A 20,674-nucleotide genomic window follows, 5' to 3' on the forward strand; every position below is an offset into this window, starting at 1 on the left:
CAGTCGCTAGCAGTTTCTATGCCATGTACTCACATATTTCTTAAATGAAAAATCACGCAATACCTGTAAAATAATAGATATAACACAGTGGGTAATTGCCAGCAATAACAAACATAGTAAAACCAACATTTTTTTGGCGGTCACCTACAGTGTTGGTTTACACAATTCTTCCCCGCCTTATACAATTGTTTCAAGAGGCCTCCTTTTTTCTGAGGTTATTTCTGAAATCAGTGAAGGTATTTTAAGTATGTCTTGCAATTCCAAGGAAATATATATTTTTGTCACCAAATGTGTTTCGTTTTATTGAAATAAAATGACATCAGTGGTCTTAACGAAACACACATACCATTTGGCTTGCATTCTCCACTGAAAAACAGTTCATTACAAAATATGTTGATGCTAGTACTTAAGAATTTTGCTCACATCAGGAAAAGCCATCTGCTTGCAAGTTTTTTTCTACATTTTCCCTTATTTGCACTATTGTTTCTTGTACCATAGTTGCAAAGGCAGATTGTCAACTTACGTCTTAAATTACCATTGAGATCTCAATCATTGTCTGGAACTCGGGGATTTATCAGGGAATTTCACTTGGGTAAACTTGTGGCAACCCAGTGAATACACCACATCTCTGAAATTGGAACCCTTGCACCCCGACACATTGAAGAGCATCCCAGATACCACTTCAATAATTTGTCCTCCTCTAACCATGGGCACCACTATCCATCGACACCCATCTTCCTCACAGTTAACCCCCTCATCACACTTCATAGGGGCCAGACCCTGACTATCTGACCTTTCCAGTTTACCACAGCCTCCAAACCACCCTCCCAACAATCAACAAAGCCCAAAACCCATGCAAACCCAAAGCACTGTTGTTAACATTTCCACCGAAATCATCAGTCACACAGAAGTTTGCCCTAGCCAAAGGCCTCACCTTCAGCTCCACACGTAAGTTAATGATGTTGAGCCTACCAAAGACCTACTCCCTTTCTCCTGCTGGCTACAATGGAAACACTTCTTTGCCACCATTCCCTCCAACCAATACAAACCTCATCCCAACACTGAATCTTGCCTCACCCAGTTCATACAACCATACAACTGTGACCCCCCTCCCACCTTCTTTCTGCCTAACCACCACATGGTTGCCTCACTGTCCTTCCCCAGGTCCCTCCACCACCTGCAAGCTCTGCTATAGTTATCCCGTCCCAGAAGTCCAACATAATCATCAGTCCTAGGCCCTTCCCAGATCCACAACAACCACCACTCTCTACTGAAATCCATAAGCTCTTCACAGACCCTCTCCTCTGAGTCCATCTCCCTTCTCCCCCTAATGACACCCCATACATCCTCCTTCTACATACTTTCTGAAATCCACAATCACTATTGTGCTGCCACTGAAAGAATTTCAGCTCTTTTTGGCCAGTACCTCCAACTAATTACTCGAAACCTGACCTCCCACATCAAATATACTAACAACTTCCTTCACGACTCTCCACCATCCCCAGCTCTCTACGACCTGGATCCCTACTCATCACTGTTGATGCCATCTCCCTATACATCAACATTCCTCATGCCAATGGCATTGCCACTATTGAACACTAACTTCAGACACCAAACCCACCACCACATTCCTTATCCACCTTACCAGCTATGTTCTGATTCACAACTACTTTTCCTTTGAATGGAAGGTATATGAACAAATCTGTGGCATGACCATTGGCACTTGCATTGCACACCTCTATGCAAACTTGTTTATGGACTGTCTTGAGGAAACTACCTCAGTCTTCCAAAACTCCCAACCCCGAGTTGGATTCAGGTTCATTGATAATATCTTCGTGAATTGCACTCAGGATCAAGACAGCCTATTCTCATTTTTTCACAATGTCAACATCTTCTCTGCCATCCATTTTAACTGGTTCTCCTCAATCCATCATGCCACCTCCCTGGATGTTTACATCCACCTCTCTGATGCCTCTGTCCACTCTTCTGTCTACATTAAACCCACTAACCACCAACATTACATAGATTTCAGCACCTGTCATCACTTCCACACCAAAAAAATCCCTCCCATGCAGCCTAGCCACCTGTGGATGTGGTGTCTGCAGTGACAAGAACTCCCTTGCGCCATATGATGAAGGTATCACATATACCTTCAAAGACAGGCACTCCTTCCTAAACCTAGTCCAAAAACATATCTCTCCTCAAGTGGTGTTCCATCACCCACCCAACCTCCACAACATTCTAGTCCATCAAAATACCACTCCCACCCCCAACCTTTGCCACAGGGATCATATCCCTGTTGTAGTCCAAGGTGCAACACCTGCCCAAGCCACCCATCCAGCACTTCCTATTGGAATTTGGTAACAAGTTTATCCCTATGAGTCAGGGCCACCTCTGAAGGCAACCTTGTCATATATCAACTCTGCTGCAAACACAGCACCGCTTTTCGTTTCATTATGACTACCAACCAGCTGTCCGCCTGAATGAATGGCCACCACCAAACTGTTGTTAAGAACAAAATTGGCCACCTGCTGGCACATCATGCTGCTGAGCATGTCATGCTCAAATTCAGTGACTGCTTCACCACCTGGGCTATCCAGATCTTTCCCTCCACCACCAGCTTCTTTGAGCTATATTGATGGGAATTATCCTTGGAACACATCCTTTGTTCCTGTAATCATTCTGGTCTCAATCTTTCATAACCCACTGTCCTTACCAAAAAGTCCCCCCTCCCCCCATCATCATGTCAGCCTCTCTCCAGTTCACATCCCCACATCAATTTAAGTGTGCCCCCACTCCACACCAGCCCAACAATTGTGCATCACATGCCTAGCATCTGTAATTGCCACTTTCCCTTTAGCATTCCTAGCAAGCAAAGTGGCTGCCTCCCCCTGAACCTCCAGCCACCCATCCCCAATCCATCTCCTTGCTGCCTCTACCTACACCACTCTGACACAACCTTAATCATAACCTAGTCCACCTGCCAAAATGTAGCATTGGCATGTGTGCATGTGTGGGTGGGTGTGCACGTGCATTGTCTGCTTGCCAACCAACAACTCAACACTTCTGGTTTTCAGTGAGTAGTCTTGTGTAAACTATGTACTGTCTCGTCCCATGCTATGTATGGTCACACAGAACCTGATATAACACTAATGGGAAAGTCATTGATGTACATCAGGAAAAGCATTGATCCTAAATATGCCATTTCAAAGAACTCTGTGTTAATGATTTTGATTCTGGTAAAATTTTCACTAAAAGTGTTGCCACATTTGAAGGTTGTCATCTTTACTCTTTTTACACTATCTGTCAGGTGTGATCAGAGCCTGTCATTAGCTTCATCTCTTATTCCTAACAATTATAGCTTATTTAGTAGAATCTTATGGTCAAGAGTATCAATAGCCTTAAACAAATCTAAGAATATACCTGTGACACACCGATCCTTGTCAAGAATGTCTAGTGCCTCTTCAGGACCTAAACTGTGATTTACTTAGTAGGATGTGTGTATTCAATTTATTTGATAATCTGTCATTCATAGTGGATTCCATTATTTTTGATAATGTTGACAGCAAAGCAATGAACTGGAGAATAACTTAAGTAAATCAGCCAGCAAAGATTGCCTGTTGCTGAAGATGCATGCAGACATCTCGGATGACTATTTGGCAGAAGTCTAAGCAGATTAGTGATGAACTACCTACATTAGACAATCGTCCTGTGTGTGCAGCCATTTCTAGTTGTTCCTTCTGCCTTTTACTGTACCTTTCATGACTACAGCTTAAGTAAAGTTTGTGGCATTTTTGAGAATTTTCCATAAGTAGTCAGTGCTATTACTGGCTATTCAGATAGCATACTCTTTATCATGTTGGACAACAAAACACTTTTAGGGTTATACCTCAGGTGAAGCAGAGGGCTATGCTTTAATTATTCACTAGATGGTTCTGATATCCTACAGGATCTGGTGTTCCTAGTATCAGCTTACATTAAAGCATTTGGTGTGGGATAAGGAAAACAGAAGTAGTTGTGACTCTCAGCAGATCTGGAAAGTTGTGGGAGTGTATTGGTAGCAATGGAGTGTTGATCCCACTGGTGGATGTGGAATTTATGGCTGCCTTGCAGAAGACAGACATCACAGTTTCAACATAGAGTGTATGTGAAAATAATTGCTCTTTTTTTTCAGAACAAATGCAATTTTGTCCTTTAAGTGATATTTAACTGTTGTTCCTTGTAACAGTATGTTAAGCGCAAAACCTTAATGCAGTGTGCAACTATATTGTCACTAGGTAAGGGAACGAGGGAAAGAAGTTCGTACAGCATACAAGGGAATACGGTCAAAATGGCGAGATAGTCAGCCTCGTGACAGTTCCAGCAGTCATGAAGGAGTTGAGTGTACAGAAGAAAGTAATGGTAAACCCCGTTCAGCACCAACATCACCAATTAACAAAAGACGCCAGACAGTGCCAGGTTCCAAAGTTAAAGCCACTGTGTCCTATAGAAGAGAAAGTAACTTGCAGAGGAAAAGGCCTCCAAGTGGAAACAGGTAAAAAGAATTGCATTTGCACTTTTTACTGTGTTTCTGCAGAAATGTTCATTAAATTGTGTAGGTCAAATATTTTTCACTAAATTGTCAATAATGCTAATTATCTTCTTCTGCTGCAGTACTGTAGATCAGCATGTGATGTTAACCTTTTAACTGTCATTTTTTCCATAATTTATCATACTTTTTAAGTCCTCTGATCAGTTCAGAATGTAATAAAATAAGTATAAAAAAACATTGTAATTAAAAATATGCATATTTTCATCAGTATCCAAATGGGGATCATAGTGAGTACTGTTTGTTGTTACTTTTTTTTTGAAGTGCCAGAGAGTGAAACCATCAATGTGCAGACCATCATTACGTATGCAGTGTTGCTCAATAGCATTTTACATGCAAACTAAACATTATTATTATTATTTTTTTTTCCTTTCTTGTGGCTGTACATTCCATCAAGTGTGTGGTTGTGGAAGTTCTGATGAGTGGGGCAGCTATTCATTATGTTGCTGTAACTCCCATTGTTGCCAGGCTTCTCATCAGGTAAAAATTTGTAAAGTTCTCGATGTAAATTTTGTGAACAAATTGTGGTATGTTGTGCTGGTAGCTAAACCTGAGGGAGACACCACATACATCCAGGCTATGTCTTTCTCCAGTTCCACTGTTGTTTTATTCATGAATATTGCGTACTTTGTGACACCAGTTTTGTGCGTGACTGTAGGGGACTTCTGTTATTTACCCTTACGGAGATTTAAAGGACATAATGTATTGAAAGGTCAGCAATTTGTCACCTGAAGATGTGACTATAATGTCATGAAAAGTTGTGGTTAATAAATCAATTTCAAGCAGCTGTTTTGGCTTTCATAATTTGAAAATATTTTGAAGGTTTGGATTTTTCAGCTGGGAAATCATCTTCGGTACTGCTGAAGTGTCAAGTGACATAACTGAAACTGTCATGGGCAAATCTTCCAGGTGAGAGACCCCATCTGACACTCAGTTGTAAATCTGACAGGAAGTTTCAAATCAAGACACCACCCTCCACAGCAGAGTGAAAATACATTCTGCGAACAATCCCACAGGCCTTAGCTAAACTACTTATCTGCAATATTCTTTCTTTCTGGACTGCTAGTCCTACGAGGCATGCAGGACAACTTTTGTCAAGTTTGGAAGTTAGGAGAGAGATACTGGCAGAAGTAAACCTGTGTTGTGCTTGGATAGTTCATTTGGTAGCTCTCTTGACTATCAAAGACAAAGGTCCCAGTTTTGAGATCCAGTCTAGCCAGGATGTTTTGAATTTTGATGAGTTTATCCTTTTGTTCAGATGGGTTGCTGCTAAGGAGTTCACTATCACTGAGATGAAAATAAAGCTTTGTGTACTAAATATACCTTAAATCCCATACATTTGTTCATATATTATATCTAGATCCTTATCTTCACTTTAGTATAGTTGATCCTATGGGAGTGTGTGACATTTTGTGTAAGAAGAAACCATGCAGAAATCCTTGGCTTACTAAAGGAATAAACATATATTGTAACCACAAAAGGGAACTGTATCTAACAACAAGAAAGAGTAATGAGCCAGAAACAGGCAAATATTATAAAAACTACTGTTGTACACTAATAAAGGTTATTAAGAAGCCCAGAAGCATGTACATCATGTCTGAGATTAATAGCCCTGATAACAAAATAAAAACAATTTGAAATTTTATTACAAGTGAGTCAGGGCAACCAAGAGTACAGAATAACGACATCACCATCAAAGTGAATGGAAACTTGTAAACAACGAGCCAGAAGTCGAAAACATTTTGAATAATCATTTTTTAAATGTTGTAGAGAACATAGGATCTAAATGTTCAGTCTCCTCCTTCATTTATGGGATTTAAAGGTAGTTCTAGGACTCCATCAGGTTCACTCGCATCAAAATCATCATCAGAATTCAGGAAGTTAGCATTACTGATGATTTCTTCAGTTTCACTAATATTCAAACTGCCGTCATTGCAGCCTGAAAAGGAAATAAGGAGAAAGGACTTCCACTGATGCAACTGGTAATGAGCTCCAACTGGGGATTGGGGGTGGAGGTGCACTAAAGACAAGATAAAAAATGATTAAATGTATTACAAAGAAAATAGAAAACAAAACAATAAAGAATGCAGTAAATTAAGTATAGGCTATACATTTATATGACCAATTTTTGAAAATAAATATATGTTCGTAGGCTTAAGAAAACACATTTTTCCACACAAGTTAGTCACTGCATCTCACATGTCTAACAAACACTTAAAGTAGCTGCCTCATAAGCTTGAAAAAGTTTTGTCAACTATGTAAACTGGTTATCATTATTCACCATCTATTGATGGTAAAACAATGACTGCAAGAAACAAAATACCCACCTAGGGGTAATGGTGTGTGATAAGTAAATCACTTAAGGGATATATCACATTAGTGATGCATTGTGTAGTGAAAATAATACTGTGACGGTCACTAGCTTTTTAGTAAGTTTGAGGACATCACACTTCTGTTGTAGAATGCATGTTCAATAGGTGGCTACAGTCAACTCACCATGTTAAAGTATCTTTTGATAGCCAAGTCCTATATGGAAATTGGTTGACCTTCTGTATACAGTTAAAAATCAAACAATGGAAAATCCATGATGGAATATAACAATATTATGAAAAGGAAAGTTGCTACTCTCCATATAGAGGAGGTGCTTAGTCGCAGATAGTCGCAACAATAGTAATCCAAGTGTCACAAGTAAAGCTTTCGGCCAGTGAGGCCTTCATATAAAATAGATATCTCTCTCTCTCTCTCTCTCTCTCTCTCTCTCTCTCACACACACACACACACACACACACACACACACACACACACACACACACACCTCTCTCTCTCTCTCTCTCTCTCTCTCTCTCTCTCTCTCTCTCTCTCTCTGTGTGTGTGTGTGTGTGTGTGTGTGTGTGTGTGTGTGTGTGTGTGTGTGTGTGTGTGTTGTCTATTTTTGATGAATGTCTGACTGGGTGAAAGCTTTATTTGTGACAGTCTTTTTGTTGTGCCTATCTGAGACTCGGCATCTCCGCCTATGGTGAGTAGCAACTTGTCTTTTCATTATATTGTTCCTTATACAGTTAGTTACATTACTGATTGTGTATCACCTTTGATGGGATTTTTACAGTCAGTGTGAACCATGACAACTCTACATTTTTATGGGTTTCTTAGAGAAGTCCTTCCTGTATTTATTACAGTTCTGATGAGGCTGTGAATGGTTGAAATCATTTGCACACTATGAACCATCTTCTGATTTTATTGTATTTGCAGTTATTCTAATTATCATAGACATCAACATCAATGTAAACATTTTTGTTTGATGTAACCTTAAAACAGAATGTTATTGTGATGTCCATCTGCATCAGCACCTGCACGTGTGTTTAGGTGTTCCCATAATGTCTCACAAAGGACCAGTTACATATGTCAGTGAATGTTGGACCTTCTAGTGCAATGTTACATGCAGTTGGAATTGTTGCTGTCCCATCCACAGGAAATATCTTCTCCCCTAGAGTCTATATTAATAGTAAACAATTTTTTATGGGGCTGGTTCATTACAGCAATACATAGCCAATATCATCATACCTTCATTCCTTGTCATAACTTACTGCACTCTCTAAAAAACAAAGGCATGTACTTCTTGTTTGCACAACACTCTTCTCACCTGGAGTGTCGCAAGACAATTATATGCCAAGTTTTGGCTTTTGTGAAGTCAGATGCTTGAAATGAGATCCACTGTACCAGCCCTACTTTTTCTTACACCGTCCTGATTGGTTTCTTTTTCTCTCCCAACCACAAAAACAGTGTGATCAGATCCTATGCTTCTTTTGAAACTTTCTCTTTGGTATGCCACCAATAATGTTAGGACTGCCCTTACTGCCAAACTTGGCACATGTTAGCAACACATGGGCTAGCCAAGACACACTTCACTGCAATGAGAGTTGTAATCAAATGAGCCATATCATATATCATTATCGATTTCCCACTGGCCAACTTAAAATTGGAACTGTTATTTTAAGTGTCTTTAAGAGTTTGAAAGAAATGTTAAAGTTTTGTTCCGTTAAATGATTTAATCAAGTTCATTGATGTACCACCACTTAGGTTGTTCACTAAAATGAATCTCTGATGTTACTGAATAACTGTACTGAAACAAACATTATTGAAGTATTGAGAAAAAAATTATTGTTGTGCACTGGATATAATGTGCAAGTTGCTTAATAGCAAAATTTTGGAAGAATTCAGTAAATCTGAACACACATTGTTATTTTAACAACTCCATCTGTGGCCTCATTCTCCTATGTAGACCCTTTTTATTGCTGTTAGTAAATTACTATGGAATTCTCATAAATAAGATACTTGCAGCAAGTTACTTTGGGTAGTACATGTCAATAAATAAATAAATGAGTAAATCACTCAGCAGAGAACTTCTGTTTCAGAGATGTCTTGCTTCTCTTTCATATACTGTAAAATTACAGATTTTAAGAGACCTGACATAGACACTTATGGGGAGGTTTACTATCTTTTGGTTCAAAAAATAGATTTTTTTAAAATTGCGTTTATTGGATCCATGAAAGTGTATAGAATCCACCCCTAAAACGTCTTTAGCAAATACGGAATGGAAATGTTTGTTATTCGCGGTTGAACAAAACAATGCACCTGCCTGAAATCGGCCTATTTCACGCACCAGGTTTTTTCGGGAATTTCGACTTTGTAGCTGCAAAAATTGTTCTGTGTGCTTGCCCATGACTAAAACTGACTCAAGCGCTTGCTAGATGGTGCTGCATGTCTGCTTCATTTACCGACCGTCGGTAAATATTGTGATATAGATACCTACGTAAGATTTGCTTCCCGGCGGGCTAATTAAGCCCACGTGTGACAAGTGCGACGAAAATGCCGCGAAGACCCAGGAGAGACAGTTGCTCGATTGAGAAGCCGAGGAAATTCAAAGGGAACCAGCACACAGCTGAGCACGAGATTTCAGCGAAAAAGCTGAAATTCACTGACTACGATGACATCAAGTTTGATCCTGGATTTTCCTACATTATGCTGGATATTTTGGCAGTCTTCAGCTTTTTATCAACAATATTAAAGTGCAAGACCTGCAACGGTGACGTCAAATTCACCCGAACCATTGAACGAGGCCTTGGTTTCAAGCTGACTATACGATGCAAGTGTCCTGTACGTCGTGTCAAATCATCTCCGACAGTGAACCAGTCGTATGAAATTAATCGTTGCCTTAAGTTCATTATGCGTCTGTTAGGACAAGGTATACGCAGCGTGAACTTAGTTTGTGGGCTCATGGATGTGTCAGTTGGCTTCTCTTCTACTCTGTACTAAAATTGCTTGGAAAATGTGTACGTTGCTGCGAAGGCTGTACAGGGCTATTACAAATGATTGAAGCAATTTCATAAATTCACTGTAGCTCCATTCATTTACATATGGTCACGACACACTACAGATACGTAGAAAAACTCATAAAGTTTTGTTCGGCTGAAGCCGCGCTTCAGGTTTCTGCCGCCAGAGCGCTTGAGAGCGCAGTGAGACAAAATGGCGACAGGAGCTGAGAAATCGTATGTCGTGCTTGAAATGCACTCACATCAGTCAGTCATAACAGTGCAACGACACTTCAGGACATAGTTCAACAAAGATCCACCAACTACTAACTCCATTCGGCGATGGTATGCGCAGTTTAGAGCGTCTGGCTGCCTCTGTAAGGGGAAATCAACGGGTTGGCCTGCAGTGAGCGAAGAAACAGTTGAATGCGTGCGGGCAAGTTTCACGCGTAGCCCGCGGACGTCTACAAATAAAGCAAGCAGGGAGCTATACGTACCACGGCCAATGGTTTGGAAAATCTTACGGAAAAAGCTGAAGCAGAAGCCTTACCGCTTACAATTGCTACAAGCCCTGACACCCGATGACAAAGTCAAACGCTTTGAATTTTCGGCGCGGTTGCAACAGCTCATGGAAGAGAATGCGTTCAGTGCGAAACTTGTTTTCAGTGATGAAGCAACATTTTTTCTTAATGGTGAAGTGAACAGACACAATGTGCGAATCTGGGCGGTAGAGAATCCTCACGCATTCATGCAGAAAATTCGCAATTCACCGAAAGTTAACGTGTTTTGTGCAATCTCACGGTTTACAGTTTATGGCCCCTTTTTCTTCTGCGAGAAAAACGTTACAGGACATGCTGGAAAATTGGCTCATGCCACAACTGGAGACCGACAGCGCCGACTTCATCTTTCAACAGGATGGTGCTCCACTGCACTTCCATCATGATGTTCAGCATTTCTTAAACAGGAGATTGGAAAACCGATGGATCGGCCATGGCGGAGATCACGATCAGAAATTCATGTCATGGCCTCCACGCTCTCCCGACTTAACCCCATGCGATTTCTTTCTGTGGGGTTATGTGAAAGATTCAGTGTTTAAAATTCCTCTACCAAGAAACATGCCAGAACTGCAAGCTCGCATCAACGATGCTTTCGAACTCATTGATGGGGACATGCTGCGCCGAGTGTGGGAGGAACTTGATTATCGGCTTGATGTCTGCCAAATCACTAAAGGGGCACATATCGAACATTTGTGAATGCCTAAAAAAACTTTTTGAGTTTTTGTATGTGTGTGCAAAGCATTGTGAAAATATCTCCAATAATAAAGTTATTGTAGAACTGTGAGTTCGCTTCAATCATTTGTAATAACCCTGTATTTGAGGTCGCTTGGACGAGAGCAATATCTGAAGAAGTTGAACTAAATGGACAGACGGGTCAGGAACGAATGCATTCATCAGTCTCAGGCGATGGATCATGGAAGAAGCGTAGCTTTTCGTCATTGTTCAGAATAATTTCGCTAATCGGCAAATATTTTAAGAAAGTATTAGATTGTCAAGTAAAGTCATCATTCTGTCAGAGTTGTTGTGATAACAGAGCATCACTAGATCCCGTGGAGTATGAAAAATGGTACGAGTCTCATGCAGAACAATGCAGCACGAATCATTCCGGAAGCGCAGCAAAATGGAGGTCAATGCTGTGAAGCAGATGTTATGGCGTTCGGAAGAGTTATTCGGCGTGAAGTACAAGTATTATATTGGGGACGGTGATACAAAAACTTTCAAGGGCCTCGTTGATTTGAACCTGTACCCAGATGTGATCATAGAGAAGAAAGAATGTATAGGACATGTAGAGAAAAAATGGGCATACGGCTTAGAAATGCGAAGAAACAAAACAAAGGCATCGGAGGAAAAGGACAAGGGAAGCTTACTGATAAAGTGATGAAGGAGCTTACAACGTACTACAGCTTGGCAATCCGACGGCATTCCAATTCGGTAGAAGAGATGAAGAAGGCAATTTGGGCAATGTATTTGCACAAGTATTCGATGGATGACCACCCACAACACCAAAATTGTCCAGCTGGGGAAACTGGTGCAAGTGGCGCATTGTAGAGGCTACCAGACAACTGGACGAATATCGATCAGCCGCTCTCCAAAGAAGTTCAAAAAGTGATTCATCTGATCTACGAGGCCCTTTTGGAGGACGAGCTATTGTACAGGTGCTTGGGAGGAAACACACAAAATTCAAATGAAAGTTTGAATGTGTGTATTTGGAAGTTAGACCCCAAGCATTAGCATTCTGGTGCGAATACTGTGGAGATTGCGACTTTCCTGGCAGTGAGCAGCTTCAAGGAAGGGTATTCAGCAATTCTGAAGACCATGACAACGATGGACGTCACCCTGGGACTCTATTCGACGCAGTTCAGACGACCACCGGATTCAATCGACCGAAAACCGCTCGTCACCAGGCATACGAGCAGCTCTGGAGCGGCGCAGGATAGCCCAGATCTAGCAGAACACCCTCTGTGAGGAAGAGGAAGGACTAGTTTATGGACCTGGAATAGCAGATTGAACGTAAGTTGCATAATATTGCATTTATATGCAGTCAAAACTTCAAACGCGTTTTTCTCAATGTGACTTCTTTTTAACGCACGGTATGGTTACTTCAAATCTACTGAACTGAATGGCATGATTCTTGTTTCCAACGAAGCTAACTAAATTGACTAGGTGTTGTAGTTTCCATGTAGTGAAATTGAAAGATGTTTTGATTTTCAGTCGCACAACAAAAAAGGGGTATGCACTATCGATAGCAAAGCAAAAGATGGATTTAAACTATCTATATATCCATTGTACTATTAGCTTATCTCCCATCCTTGATTTAACTAAGACCAATTGTTGGTTTTGTGTTAGCTTCATTGCTGTTTTGTTAATCAGTTCAGTTTTTAGTTGAAGATGAATTTAATTAAGTGCTATGTTTATTGCATTTGTGCTGTGTCCAGTTGTGATAGCTTCTAATTATGGATAAGTTTGCAACTAGAAAGAAGAGGAGAAGAGATTTTGATTCATCCGTTAGCATTATGATAAGTTAAAAATATGTGTGCACTACTATAATAGCCTAATTACGTATCTACAGCAGTTTAATGTTAGCACAGGATTCGTTATTTGGAGGCTGATCGAACTTTGGGGTTGCAATATTTCAGTTCTTCACAAGGCAGTGGAGCAGTAAATGTAATTACAAATGACATTAAATTAAAATCACTGCATAAAAATACACTTGGATTCGTCTGTGTTACCTGAAAATTGCATTGATCAACAAACGGCAATGGTTGCATGTCTTAAAAAAAAAATTGCTCAATATTCTGTCAGTAATTGCACAAATGGCAAAATATTGCTGAATCTAGTCACCTAGGCAGCACTCAATCATGAAAAGTGGTTGTGATCCAGAACATTGGGGAGAGGTTTGTGGGGAACAGAAGGGGTATGGGATGATAGCACATTCTATAATTCATTTCTAAAAGATTTTTTCGGCTGACTGCTTGAATTCGTCTGAGCCGGCTGGGCCCTGCATCCCTCCCTCCACCTTTCTTTCTTTCTATCTATCTATCTACCTATCTATCTATTTATGGTCTTGTAATACTGCAACAACGTAAGCCAGAAATTCCATGAATAATTAAATCTCAAATTATGCATGCATTCATGCGCTGTCAAATGACTAAACATGCAATGTCAGAATTTGATCTTTTGTTTTGATGCATTTTACTTTATTTGAAAATAATATACAACAACCAGTTTTTCCAAATTCCTCAACTTGGGGTAGCTCTTCATGTTAAACCGCTGAGCTAACAGTTGGTAGATTTGGGAGGTGAGGTCGTTAGAATCCATCTGCCTACCTTCAAAATGCATTTCTGTGCGTTTCCCATTTTCACTTTAGGAAAATTCAGAAAGTTGGCCCCTTACAAAAGGCCACAGCCAATTCCTTCCGGATACCTATCTTTCCTGAAAGATTCCAATTCCGTTAAAGATACAGCCCATCTGCTTTAATGAAAAGAGCAAGCCAAGCATCTCTTTGGAGACTCCTGGCACGATAAGCATATGATAAATAGTAATCCAAATTTTCCTCATATAGGCTCATGGATTTGTATGCTAGGGGAGTCTTTTAATGCAGAAAATGATCCTCCTTACATTGCATGAAGTGAGGGGACACATACTTAATTGAGGAAATTTGGAAGAGTGTAAGGTTGAATAATTATGGGTCCTTTGCATTTTTCTCCCCAAAAATTGTTCTTGCTACTCTCTGAAACAGAGATTTCTTTATTCCAAAAGCCCTGTCAGTAATAATAACAGAGCCCCAAAAAATTTGCGCTTGTCTTTTCCTGGTCATTTTCTCAGCTTAAATCCAAACTGAAAGAAGAAGAATGTAAAATGACCTTGGCGGGTGAATAGAGGTTGTAGCATGACCGCTTTGTAGTGGTTTGCAAAATACAGCACTCCTAATCAAGGAGATTTTATCTCAGCCTGGTAAGTACTTTGAGATCATTGCCGAATAAAATGGTTTATCGATCTTTATGGAAATTTTAAAAATAAATGGAAAATGTCTTTTTAAGGGTCTCTTTAACTAATTGGCCCCTCCCCTTTTTTTCCACAAAATCCTGGCTATGTCCTTGTGAAGAGGCCAAGAAGTAGTTTGAAATCATTTAGATGCACAAGGAACTGTAGTGCAGGTTACTTTAAGTCATTGCTATCTTATTTTAGCTGAACAGTGCTACTACATTTTAGTGTATACAGATGGATCAAAATGCGGGGCGATTTCATCGGTTGCTTTGTGATAGTCCCCTTACATCGTCATGATTCACTTGCAAAATATGTTTATGATGAGGGTATGTATGTGACATTAAGGCCACAAGAGCAGATGTGACTTGTACAAGCTGTGAAATTTGTCATCTGCTCTGACTTCCTGAGTGCACTTCAGTCAAGTATGTACTCAATAGATAAACATGTCCAAACTATTCAGTATTCTCTTTGTCACTAATTTTATTTTAACAGTACATTTTAAAGCAAATGACATATTAGCAGTTTGTTAAGTTTGCTGCAGTTGAGCAAATGTGTGTTCACCTGTGATAGTGATAGGGAGTGAGTAGACTTGTGATGAATATTGTACAATAATAGAATTTGAATTTGGGAGCGAGTGGGCATTTGATGTATATTTTATAGTAATGGCTCTTGAACTTTGAGATAATTTCAACTACATTAGCTATGGAATCTTGTAGGAAGTTTTTTAATAATTGCAGCATTAAGAACCCAAACCACCATTCACCATTTCTTCAACTCCTGTTCAAATTTTATAGATGCTTCCATGTATTACTGTACTTTTCTCATTACAGGACAAAACCGTACTGTGCTCTGAGCCCACTTTCTGACCAGAGTCCTTCTGAAGGAGGGCCATCAGAATTGAGCACCAGCCCACCAGCACAAGATTTGACACCACTGGATATGAATCTGATGGGGGACCTTCAAGACATTTTCAAAAAGTGTTCAGCCCTAACAGATATGACTGACGATGTTTCCCCTCCAGTGGACAGAACAGTAGGTAGACCTGTGGTTCTGTTTTCCATGATTTTTCAGCAGAAAACATTATTTTCGTTTGTTTAACAAGTGGTGTTGGTATGCTTACTGCACTCTTCATTGCCATTGCAGTTATTGCTATAACTGGTGTCAGTGGTAGTGGTAGTGGCTGGGGTTTGTGACTAGATTGTGGATTTCTTTGCAAACTAATGTTATCGTGGATGGAAAATAGGTGATAAATGTAGAAGTAATGTCAGTAGCACCCCAAAAAACTGTGTTGAGACACTTGCTGTATGTGTTGTTTATTAATATTATATATTGATTGTCCCTCAGTTTTTGTCATATGACACAGTAACCTATAATGAAGTACTGTGTGATAAAATCAGCACAGATATTCAGTTAGATCTTGATAAGATTTCGAAGTGGTAGAAAGTTTGGCAAGTAAATTTAAATGTTGAGAAATGTAAAAGTATGCTTTTCACTAAACAAAAACAAAATAGTATCCTTCGATTGCAATATCAGTGATACAGAATTAGAATCAGCCAACTTATATGAATACTAGATTCTAACAATTTGTAGGGATATGAAAAGGAACGATCACACAGATTCATTTGTAGATAAGGCATATGACAGAGTTCGGTTCATTGGCACGATACCTGGAAAATGCATACAGTCTACAAAGGAGCGTGCTTACAAATCACTTGTGTGTCCCATCTGAGAATATTGCTCAAATGTGTAGAACCTGTACCAGATAAGACTTAACAGGCAATATTGAACTTGTACAAAAAAGAGAATAAAAACAATCACAGGTCTGCTTCTCTCGTGGGAATGTCGCAGAAATGTTGAAAAATCTGAATTGCCAGACTCTTTAAATACAAGCAAATTATCCCATGAAAGCCTACTTAGAAAATTTCTCATGAACTGATGTTACATGAAGAGTCCAGAGGTATTCTTTGGCCCTTTATGCGTCATTTCCATAAGAACTGTGGTGACAAAATTAGACTAATTACAACATTCACAGAGGCATTTAAGCAATCATTCTCACACTCCCTGTGGGATTGGAACAGAAAGAAACCCTAACATGTGTCACCATACCAAGCAAGGTACCTGCTGCCTATCAGTTCACAGTGGTTTGGAGAGTACATAAGTATGTAGATGTAGTGATGATTAGTAGAAGTTGATGAGAAGAATATGGAAAAGAGTGATAGTAAGGAGAAGAAAGAGGAGGGAAGATAGGACGAAAAGAGATGGGGAGCAAGGAAGACACAGTGGAATTAAGGGAGGAGCAGAAAGCAGAGTGCCAAGAAGAGAACCAGAGGCCATAGTGAGGGGAGGAGGAGGAGGAGGAGGAGGGGGTAGGTGGGAGAGCCTGTTGAGAGGTGGTGGCATATGGGAGGAAACAGGAGGAGGAGGAGATGACAGCAGGCAGAGGTTGGGGAAAGAGAAGGAACGGGAGGAAAAGTGATGACTGAATAGGAATGCAGGATGAAGAAGAAAGAATGAAGTGGATGTGTAGGGACAGGAGAGGAAGATGAAGAAGGAAAGAAGCTGTATAACACCAAAATAAATGTAATGGCAAAATAGGAGACTTTTGGTCAACTGAGAAAAGGTTCAAGCTAGCAATAAAACCAAAAAACTTATTGGGACTCTACAATTTTATATATAAAGATTTTTGTGTGACACTGTGGCAATATAAATTACAGCTTTAGGCACCAGCACTCATTCATTATGTGTAGCAAAAGGGCTAAAGGAGGAGTGACGACTAACTTCATAGGAGAAGTATAAAAAATAGTCAACAGTGAAATCTTTCTCATGTTAGCATTCCATGTTTGTTGCCCAGCGATCTAAGAAATTCTCCTCTAATGAACTGAAACAGATAGTGTGTTAAAAACCTAAAACTTTTTCAGAGATGAAATTTGTGATTTGCAGATGGACTTTGTGTTCATCTGTGAAGAAGAAAATTGATGTAATGAATAACTACTCTTCTTGAAGAACATCATTTACAACTAAGAAAAGTTATTACCTCAGAATTTCAAAATTTGCCAGTAATTCTGTAATTTTATTTCTGCTGGTCACCATACAGTTTTTTTCCACAGGGAATTCACAATCCATATTGGACTGTTGGTTAATCCTGTGACTGTTACAACTCAAATGACATGTTAACACTAATACAGTAACCGCTAATTCTTATTCATTCCAAGATGCATATCAAGGTCATTTTGCCTCCTCATCTATAGATGGACAGTCTTGTTAAGTAAATGGAATGTGAATGATAATGATTTTCAAGATTCTGGAAAGTCTTACATCATAATTCACTACAAATACTACAACACAATTACTATTTACAAGGTGTATTCCAAAATTTTCGGGACTGGTGCTGCCATCTGGAAAGTAGGAGCAGTAGATCTTCGCACCGCTAGGGGGCGAGAGCTGCATATTTGATGAGTCAGTTTGCAGAGTGGCATTCAGCTGGGAGGACGTGTTGTGTGTCCACAGTGATTTCCGCAATACTGTGTGTTGGATGTGTGGTGATTTTACAATGGATCCACGAAAGAACAGCATGTGTGTATCAAATTCTGTGAAACTTGGAAAAAGTGCTACGGAGACCTTTGCAAGGATAAACAAGTGTTTGGGGGACAGAGTATGAGCCATACATGTGTGTTTGAGCAGCATGCTTGTTTCAGGGCCAGCCATACAGACACTGAAGATGATGCTCACACTGGAAGCCCCGTTAGCTACGCAACGCCAGACATTGTTGTCAAACTTCAGCAATTGGTTTGTGCGGATTGACGTTGAATCATTCAAGACCTTGCAGATGAAGTGGGTATTGGTTATGGGACATGTCAATGAATGTTGACTGCTGAATTGGGCGGGAATCATGTCGCCGCAAAATTTGTGCCAAGGACACTGACTGCCGATCAGAAGGCATAGTATGTTGAAGTGTGCATGGACTTCGACAGACTGCATCTGATGATCCAACCTTCTTGTCACGTGTTATCACTGGCAACAAGAGCTGGATTTACGGTTATGACCCAGATACAAAGCAACATTCGTCCCAGTGGAAGAGCCCAGGCTCTCCAAGACCCAAAAAAGCGAGATAGGCAAAGAGCAAAGTGAAGAGCATGATCATCATTATCCTTGGTACCATGGGAATTGAACACAAAGGATTCGTCCCACCCAACCAAACAGTGAATTCTGCGTACTACTGTGATGTTTTGCGATGGCTCTGTGAAAACGTGCAGCAACGGAGGCCCAAACTTTGGTGTCAAGGGAACTGGCTGCTGCATCACAACAACGCGCTGTGTCACATGTCCTTGCTCACCAGGACCTTTTTGGCAAAAAACAACATGACGGTTGCACCCCACCCCCTGTACTCACTAGATTTGGCACCTTGCAACTTCGCTCTATTCCCTAAACTGAAACTCAAGTTGAAAGGCTGTCGGTTTAACACTCTAGAGAGGATTCAAGAAGCATCGCTGGCGGTGATAAACACCCTAGGAGAACAGGACTTCCAGAATACGTTTGAACAGTGGCAGAAGCACTGGGACTGCTGTGTATGTGCGGATGGGAACTGCTTTGAGGGTGATGGTGACCATTAGTCCACAGGTAAGGTTTTCAACAGATGGCAGAACCAGTCCCGAAAATTTTGGGGAGCACCTCGCATGACAAATGATGCTATTAGTCAAACACAATATTGTTGCACTTGGGAGTGAGAGCACCTCAATCGGTTCATAGGTTTACCTGTGCACTAGAATTCTACGAGAATGTGCTCTGCTGTTCTAATGAACAGACGTCTTGCTCATGAAGCTGTTCAGACTCTCACAGTGTATACAACAATTGAAAAAGTATATATGATTTTTGTGTATTCTAACATCACCGCATGTTTCCAATAATGGCCATGGGAGGCCAAGTGCAAAAATATGGTGGTTGTGTTGTACACATAAACTTCAATAATCTGTATGATCATCTGTCACGAATAGTAATTACTTATTCCAGTATTATTAGTTGACATAATCTAAAAAAAAATGTGCAGCAATTTTCCAAATGATTTAAATCAACTTCCTCAACACTTCAGTAACATAGCCAGACAGTCTGCCTGAAGATAAAGAAATTTAAAAAATTTAAAATACTGTGTGGAAACAGTAAATAACTGGAATGAGATTTTCATTCTGCAGTGGAGTGTGCGCTGATATGAAACTCCCTGGCAGATTAAAACTGTGTGCCGGACTGAGGCTCGAACTCGGGACCTTTGCCTTTTGTGGGCAAGTGCTCTGCCATCTGAGCTACCCAACCACGACCCACGACCCATCCTCACAGCCCTAGCACTTGCCCTGTATGGATAATTTAATCCCATTCAAGAGATTCCGGATGAAAATGTTGTTTTTAATAAAGAAAAGGAATCAGGAATGTTGAGATCAGTATGTATCATCTATGCAGTTTTGCACCCCATTCTTCCTAGTATGGATTAACCTCCACCACATTTGTGGCCATCTGCCACCCACAGCATTTCCTGCTATCCTTCTCAGTGATAACATCTGCACTAATCCCATGGTACTTACCGAATGTTTTGTGGCACACTTAGCTGAAGTGTCCACTTTCAGTAATTACCATCCTCATTTCCTGAGCCAGAAACACCTCACCGAGCACCGCCTGCTATCCTTCCATGCACGTAGTTCTGTCATGCAACATCCCTTTTAATGAATGGGAGTTTTGCAACACTTTGGCAGAGTGTCGAGATATGCCCTGCGGATCTGACAAAATTCGCAACCAAATGCTTGAAACATCTTCATGCCAACAGCATGAAATGTATCCTCAGGCTTTGTAATTGTATTTGGTTGGAAGGAGAATTTCTCCTTAAATGGCAGGAAAGTATCATTATTCCTATCCTGAAACTGAGAAAGGACACACACATTTTAACTAACTACTGGCCATTCTCTCTGACAGATGGACTGTATAAGCTATTTGAACATATGGTCAGCAACTGTCTTTGTTGGTGCCCTGAAGCTGGAGGCCATATATCTATTGCTGTGTTCTTTGACCTACAGAAGGCATATGATACTGCATGGTGACATCACATACTATCAACAATGCATGAGTGGGGTTTCTGGGGCAGTTTACCTGTTTTTATCCAGAATCTCCTATTTCTCAGACTTTTTTGGGTCTGGGTAGATTTAACTCTCAGAAACCAATAAACCAATACATTACAGGAAACTGGAGTCCCT

General features: G+C 40.3%; 1 protein-coding gene across 2 annotated transcripts in view; it reads left to right on the plus strand.

The window, feature by feature from the left end:
• LOC124612451 (DENN domain-containing protein 1A-like) overlaps positions 1 to 20,674 on the plus strand; it is a 292,617-nt gene that overhangs the window by 237,298 nt on the left and 34,645 nt on the right. For both annotated transcript variants that reach the window (XM_047140674.1, XM_047140675.1), the window contains exons 11-12: positions 4,278 to 4,534; positions 15,272 to 15,473. In XM_047140674.1, the coding sequence (XP_046996630.1) occupies positions 4,278 to 4,534; positions 15,272 to 15,473 (459 nt within the window). The remainder of the gene's footprint in view (positions 1 to 4,277; positions 4,535 to 15,271; positions 15,474 to 20,674) is intronic.

This window comes from Schistocerca americana, chromosome 4, assembly GCF_021461395.2.
Source record: "Schistocerca americana isolate TAMUIC-IGC-003095 chromosome 4, iqSchAmer2.1, whole genome shotgun sequence".
Classification (NCBI taxonomy): domain Eukaryota; kingdom Metazoa; phylum Arthropoda; class Insecta; order Orthoptera; family Acrididae; genus Schistocerca; species Schistocerca americana.